Source organism: Cyclopterus lumpus, chromosome 3 (assembly GCF_009769545.1).
Source record: "Cyclopterus lumpus isolate fCycLum1 chromosome 3, fCycLum1.pri, whole genome shotgun sequence".
Classification (NCBI taxonomy): Eukaryota; Metazoa; Chordata; class Actinopteri; order Perciformes; family Cyclopteridae; genus Cyclopterus; species Cyclopterus lumpus.
The window spans coordinates 13,414,360-13,421,883 of NC_046968.1; the positions used below are offsets into that span (position 1 = coordinate 13,414,360).

The 7,524-nt window shown below is 40.3% G+C and overlaps 1 protein-coding gene across 1 annotated transcript; it reads right to left on the bottom strand.

Moving 5' to 3' along the window:
• Positions 1-1,930: 1,930 nt before the first annotated feature.
• On the bottom strand, positions 1,931-6,549 carry ric3a (RIC3 acetylcholine receptor chaperone a). Its single transcript, XM_034563404.1, has 8 exons — positions 6,432-6,549; positions 4,818-5,035; positions 4,458-4,533; positions 4,031-4,127; positions 2,952-3,097; positions 2,627-2,787; positions 2,273-2,548; positions 1,931-2,218 (listed from the first exon to the last, which is right to left on the bottom strand). Exons 1-8 carry the CDS (start codon positions 6,547-6,549, stop codon positions 1,931-1,933), a joined length of 1,380 nt encoding a protein of 459 aa, XP_034419295.1.
• Between the last annotated feature and the right edge of the window lie 975 nt (positions 6,550-7,524).

Sequence of the window (7,524 nt, forward strand, 5' to 3'; positions counted from 1 at the left end):
TGGTATAGACAGTCCTTTTGATCATGGAAACAAATAAAACTTAATTGAGTCAAAACATGTTCATGAATTTGATGCAGTATTTGACCTTTGCTCGTCTTTCAAAACAAGGTAACAATGAACATACCATCAGTCCCAGAAAATGTACATCACTCACTTTGTTCCTCGCTACAATATACTTGTGTTTTTTTAACATTTTTAGTAATGCTGAAATCTAGTGGATGAGTTATAAGCCTACATAATGCATGAAAGACGTAGAACAAATATGAAATTCATATAGAAATACTTTATTTAGAGTTGAGAAGATATTTGGCCATGGGGGCTGCTGCTTGATCTTACTGTTACATCCGCTCATCAATATCTCCATATGCCTGAGATTCAGCTTCAGACACCCTGTGTATGTCTACCCTCTTTCATCTAACTATTCAAACTAAATTGTATAAACAATAGGATATGTAGTCCACAATCCTTTTCGAATAGCAATGGTCCTTACGAATGTTTAATTACAAAAGCCCTTTCATACAGCTGACATTTTGACTTGTCATACCAGAAGAAGTGCAGGTGTAACTATTATATTAATTATGGCTTTGATTTGAGTCAACGAGCACAATGCCAGGGTTCTGGGACTGGAACGCCTTGATGGATTGCAGCCATTGTTACCGTTAGAAGCCACATCTGTGGAGGACGGTTCGAAACGTCCACAGTGAAACGCGTCTATTGGTCAAAAGGACATGTTTGATGTTAGCTGTGAGCACAGTGAGGCGGTTGATAATGATGTCTGCTGCAGATACTGAGAGTGAAACACATATTTAATCATTTTTCCATTAACTGTCATGTAAAGAAACACAACAAACTGAAACCTAAAATGTCTGTTTTGTTTGCTCTCGGGTGATTGTAACAATCATTCAACGTCATCTTCTAATTCTACAGAAAGATTGAGACTGTATTCTGTCTGTTATAATGTCATTACTTGTGTGTGACGCAACAAGTGAACTATTCAGTCAGTAATATTGAAACACTCTATTGCCTTACATGATGGCCTGCAGTTGCAGGACCGCTGTGGTTAGTCCCCGCCCCCGTGCTGTGACAGTTCATTGCTCCTAAACAGCCACATCAAGTGCAAAGGATGGATTCACTACAGCGTGTAATAAAGAGTAACTTAAGCACATCAATCACTCCAGGCAGTTGATGACACTTTAAATCAAAGTTGTGCAGCTGTGGCACACTTTTCCTACTTTACTGGACTTATTTGTATTCATGAATCTAAATTATTACACTTGCTCTATATATATTGACAGATTTGACTGATATTTACAACTGCTAACAATTTGCAAACCACAGTCTCCATCTGCCCATACTCTGTTTGTGTGCACACTGGAGGGTTCTTATTACTATTATGTTTTTTTATGGTGGTTATTTGTGATGCTCCCTGGGGTTGTTATTTATAAGGTCGCTTTGCCGCATTAATGTAACAGGGAGCATCTCCAAGAGTAGAACCATATTGGACCACCAGGGGGAGACAGATATCGCATGACAAAGTCGTCATAAACTACTTCATATTTTTAATTTCGCTAAGAATTAATTATCTGTTGCTGATGTGAGCCCCCCCGTCTTCTGTAAAACACATGACCCAGTTTCTGATTAAAAAGGAACAACAATAAGGTGGCAAAACTAATCATGGTTAATGATTAAACAATGCAGATGTTCTGTTAGACATAACTTCATTTTGAAACTGTAAAGCCATCCTTGATGAAAAATAAGAGCAAAGGAGCAGTCACTAACTTTATAATAATGTTCAGCTCTTTTAAATTAACCAGAGAGCTTGCTCTATATTTTACACACATAAGGAATCTGTGGTAAACAAAGTACATATTTGAGGAGCATTGAGTTCACTGTAACTAGGTAAGAACAGCACAGTAATTGGAAAAGTCCTTCATGTCTCCCTCCTGTTCCGCATCCTCAGCCCACTCGCCCCAACTTCTTTGTGCACGTCTGCATGGGTCGGACCGTCATCTTCCACAGGCGCAGACGGAAACAAATACTCTTCTTTATCCTCCTCTGCTTCCTCTTCCGGGTTGGGACAACCCTCACAGCTGAACTGCAAGCTCTCTGCTTCCATTACTGGATCGTCTTCATCCGCTTCCTCCTCCTCTTCCACCTCTGTCCCCTCATCATCTTCCTCCACCTCATCATCTTCCTCCACCTCATCTTCTTCCTCCACCTCATCTTCCATCCCCTCCTCTTCATAAGTACCCTCTTTAGGGTAGTGGAACACATCGTTGTGGTCACTAAAGCTAATTTGCTTCTTCCCTCCATTGAGACACTGGAGCTCGTTGCTCAACTCCAAACCAAGTCTCTCCTGCTTTCTTTCTGCAGCAGGCAGGGATGAAGGAAGACTGAGCAACTGTATTTTCTCTGCTTTCTCTTCTTCCTCCTCCTCCTCCTCTTCCTCCTCCTCTTCCTCTTCCTCCTCCTCCTCTTCCTCCTCCTCCTCCTCCTCCTCTTCCTCCTCCTCCCCCTCAATCACTTCTTCCTCCTCTTCTATCTCTTCCTCTACTTCCTCTACTTCTTCCTCCTTCTCACCATCTTCCTCCACCTCTTCCTCTACCTCTTCATCTACCTCTTGCACTATGGATAGTTTCCTTGCCATCATCTCTTCCTCCTCTTGCTCGATCCTCTCTGCCAGGGCCTCAGCGGTGGGCTGGTGGGGGGATTCCACCAGTGTAAAGATGTCAAATCCTCGTCTTTTACAGGGCTCATCATACTCTGGGTAGGTCTCCTCTGGGTAGCCTGCATTGGTGTACAAAACGATGCATCATTTTATATACCGTATGAGATTTTGCGATAACAAAAAATGGATTTCCCTAGAGAAAACATCTTCTACTATAAGTGCAACACATGTAGATTTTGTGAGAAGATGTGAGGAGCTTTGAGATTCAGATTTAGGCTTGTACCTTCCCAGTCGACACAGTAGGGGACCTCCTCAGCCTCCATCTCAGGGGTGTCTGCCTCCAACCGGCCCTCTTGGATCAGCTGTGTGATCTGTCGAAGTTGCTTGAGTAATTTCTCCTCCTTCTTTGATGTAGAAGCTTTGCTCTTCCTCCTTCTGCCACTAGAGAACAGCACAGATAATGAAGCAGAGACATTCAAGATGGCAGCGCTTAAGGTCCACCAATCAATGCCGGTTCAGTAAATGGTTCTTTGTCTGTAATGTTCCCCAAACATTCAATTGCTGTATATACTGTAGCTGCAATATACATTCTCTTTGGCCTTGATTTTCAGATTCCGACTGAGTGCATTGAGGCACAGATTACATCTGCTTTGAATTTTTACCAATCACTTAGATTACATTATTGAGTCAGTAAGTCTCAGTTTTTATTTGCTTCCTGAAAACTAGATAATTTCCTATTTTTTCATCCATCCATCCATCCATCCATCCATTTTCAATACCGCTTATCCTCATTAGGGTCGCGGGGGCGCTGGAGCCTATCCCAGCTGACATAGGGCGAAGGCAGGGGACACCCTGGACAGGCCGCCAGTCCATCGAGGGCACATGTAGGGACATACAACCATTCACTCTCACATTCACACCTATGGGACATTTAGAGAGCAATTAACCTGCAGCATGTCTTTGGACTGTGGGAGGAAGCCGGAGAGCCCGGAGAGAACCCACGCTGCCACGGGGAGAACATGCAAACTCCACACAGAAGGACCGCTCCGACCGGGAATCGAACCCGCGGCCCTCTTGCTGTGAGGCGAAAGTGCTAGCCACTACACCACCGTGCAGCCCATTTTTTCATTGATTCAAATTTGAATGTATATGCTATAATATGACCTTAGAAATAAGAGAGTAGTAGCTGTTAAGTAAAATATGCAAGGGGCCTTTCCACCTTTGAATAATTCCCCCTTTAATCTCTAGCCCTTTCATTTCCATGCGGGTGTTACTGATTTATCCCTGTATGAGTCATTTGTTCTGGTTCTTCTGTGCTATAGTTAGTGAACAGTTGGATGCTGAGAGAAAAACAAGTCTTACCTCCCAGAACATCGACTCTTTTCAGAGACAATTCTCTCCATCATCTTTTCTGTTTGCAGAAGCCTCTCCTGAAGCCTGACAAGCCCATACTCGGGTGCTACAAGATTTACAAGAGAACCTTGTTTTAAAGTCCAAATATATAGCATTTTATGTACATGTACAAATTATATATAAGTGTGTCATATGCACAGCTAACGTGTGGTTGATTCATTCTATAGGCAAAAGGGCTTTTCAAACACCAGATTCCCTTTACATTACAAAAGTATTTGGCGACTGCACTTTTTAATGTGATAAGAGCTGTATGCCACTAATAAAAAACACAAATGTGAACATATTGTCCATAAACAGTTGAAAAAGAAATCAGAAACAAATCGTTTTGGGGAATTGTACTAATAAAATCAATCAATAAATCGCTGAAGGTACTTACTAATCTTATTCTCCATGTTTGCCTTGGTTACTGTAGTGTGGTTTTCTGATTCAGTAGTCTTCCCCTTACATGTCAGCTGTAAACACATACATATTTAGCATAATAGATCATAACAAACATTGGCAAATTTATTCAATCTACTGTACATTAAATTGCCAAAATGAAAAGTAAATGCAGACTCACTATTGTCATAGAGATCACCATTTCTCATAAGGCTGTATTTATATGGCATAATAGTGCAGTTTATTATAGTGTGGTGTAGATCTACATGATTAACACTTCATATTTATATACGGTAGTTAATAGTGTTTAGTATTCATACACCCTGCCTCCCAAGCAGGTCAGTCATAACTTACATACCTTATAGATTATATAGAGGATGTAAAGAAGTATCCCAAAGCCATATATGGGTATCACTTGAGCCATCAGATTGTATTTTTTGCCTCGTCCGATGCCTTTCACTTTGGCCATGGCCTCAGCACTGTGTGCCATGGAGTATGAAGGGTCCACGCCCCAGCGTTCTGGGTCCTCTGGCAATGACAGATGGTGCATCACAGGAGGGTAGAACCCAGGTCCGACTGGAGGAGAACAAAAACAATCAATCTATCAATAATTAGACTTTAGAGCGAAGGTTTTCGGGAAATCTCTTACTCAATCAGAGGAACATGTTCTCAGAGATGAACCGGTATAGTAGCAAGGCCTACATAAAGCCTTGAACTTTAAAGAATTCAATTATTGTTGCCAACACTGCAAGTTCCCCAACATTAAATCGATTAATTTAGTCCAATTAAATATTTACAAGCGGGTCAATGTTAAGGAACAATGTGTTTTTTAATCAATAAAATCAGTGAACTTAGTTAGATAAAGCAATTCCTCAGACAATTCTTAATATTAGTCTAATAATATAAATAAATAATATCTATATTTACATGTAAGTCCAGTCCCAATAAAGCATGTGGCAAAGCATGTAGGTTGAAAGCATGAGTAGCGGTACGTGCACGGATTTGTGTTTACGTGGTGACGCCCCGCGTGCAGCTATTCCACGTTAATTGAATTGCTAACAAAAAAACTGAAGTAAAGTCACAATTTCCTAAACTTTGGATCAATGAGATGTGGCTGAAGAGAAAGAGAGTCTCGTCCCTGTTTGTATGCACCATGTAACGCGTCGCGATAAATAGTTTCTTAGGGGTTTATTATTTATTGTTATTTTGGGTTGCGAGCTTTATCGGAAATAGTGCTCGCTTTGATTTGTGCCAGCCGGCATGTTGAATCAGCGTCCACGGGATACACACAAGTTATTAGCCTGTGTTTGTAAAAAATATATATTAAAACTGTAATCTTCTCTCTAAAACGCGGAAATAAAATATTCTCATAAGGAACAGGTGAACTTTTGATACTAAAGTATCAATTTATGGTCAAGACATTTACAGATATATGGTTGGAGTTTGTGCAATCTAATTGGAGTGATTAATAATCCAACATATTCATATTAAGAATCCACCGATATCTTCAGGTCTGATTTATCAACAAATACATCTGTGTCAGTACTTCCATTGAGGACATAAGGCGTAAAATTATGAAATAAAAATAATAGTATACATAAATACATACAACCCTACAATAATTTCTGTTTAACAGTACTGTGATTTATATGGGATATTTCAAATGTCGTGTTGACAAGCATTACAAGAGATGAATAGGTCTAAACATATTTGAAAATGTGTATATGTATAAATACCGTACTTTTAAAAAGATGTTTAAAAAACACATATGCTTCAATATATGTGAAATAGATCTTTTTCTGTTTTCTTCTTATCAATTGTGTAACATTATGATACAAATATGCACACGATGGGGCCTTGGGCCTCGCACACGCTCTCTAGTCAAAGTAACAGCTGGCAACAACAACAATAGCAACAACAACAGCAACATAGGAGATGGATGGATGAACGATGATCTGATAAACCTCCTTACCCTCAGGCCGACCCATCTCCTTTTTCCCTCTGGGTAAAAGCATTCTGGGTAGGAAGAGAGAAACACAGAGAACAGAGCATGATATAAGAGTAACCTTCTGGCAAGTTGTTATAGACATTTTGTCCCACAAAATGACAGCCATGCGTTTATTTCACAGTAAAGCTTGTATCCACAGATGTCATCTCTCATCTGGTGACGTTGCTGCCCAGATTAGACTGGATTAGACCAGCTGCCTTCAAGTGCTGTTCGAAATGTTGACTATAAATCCTCAAAGAGGGAATCCACTGGCCTAGTGCATGCATAATTATTTGTATTATTATTATCGTTGTTGTACCCTAAAAATATAAAAATGTCTTACCTACAGTAACCAAACCTTGCAGATATATGGGGCACAACAATAATCAGCATCAACTCACCACCTTTACTTGGTCAAGTAGACGGGAGTCAAACACTCATTAAAAACATTCCTTGGGTTCGGATGCATTTCATCTGCATCCTCTTTTCAGTGAAGGTTCTCCATCGTTGTGTACGTTTTGTCCCAAACTCAAATACAAACAGCAGCCTTCAACTTTGATTCATTCCTTTAATCACAAGGTTGGCAGTTGGAACCCCCGGCTCCTTCTGCCCGTCCTCGAGTGAGAAACTGAACCCACGGGGTTTTGCAGCAGCACATTGCTCATAAAATTATTTGGTTGGTTTACTGACAACGCAGAGCTCAAATTTCATGTGTATATATGTGAGAGTTAACATAAAGCTGTTGCTTTCTAAGTTATAATTGTTTACAACTTTGGTGCACATGTTAACATACACAAGAATAAGAAGTTTATCTTTAGAAATGTTTTTACATGATCCTGGTTCATTGCTGCAACAAGTCAAAGCTGGAAGAAATGAGGAGAAAGCCCTGCCTGGTTTTAGGTAAGGCTGCTCACTGTTTTTCTTTGTGTTATAGGTGGTTTAATGATAATTGTTTGTTCGGCCGATCAGTGCTTTGCTTTTGAGGCAATGCAGGATTCCAGTGTGGGACTTCATGACAGCTCTCAGTGACAGACTGATGGCTTTGGTTGTAAAGTGCATCACTTTATGATTTTTCAGA

Coding starts and splice junctions, on each gene's coding strand:
- ric3a (XM_034563404.1), bottom strand. CDS start 6,549: ATGTCTATAACAACTTGCCAGAAGGTTACTCTTATATCATGCTCTGTT. Junction 5,036..6,431: donor GGAGATGGGTCGGCCTGAGG/GTAAGGAGGTTT, acceptor GTTCTCCTCCAG/TCGGACCTGGGTTCTACCCT. Junction 3,098..4,030: donor AAGAGTCGATGTTCTGGGAG/GTAAGACTTGTT, acceptor TGGCAGAAGGAG/GAAGAGCAAAGCTTCTACAT.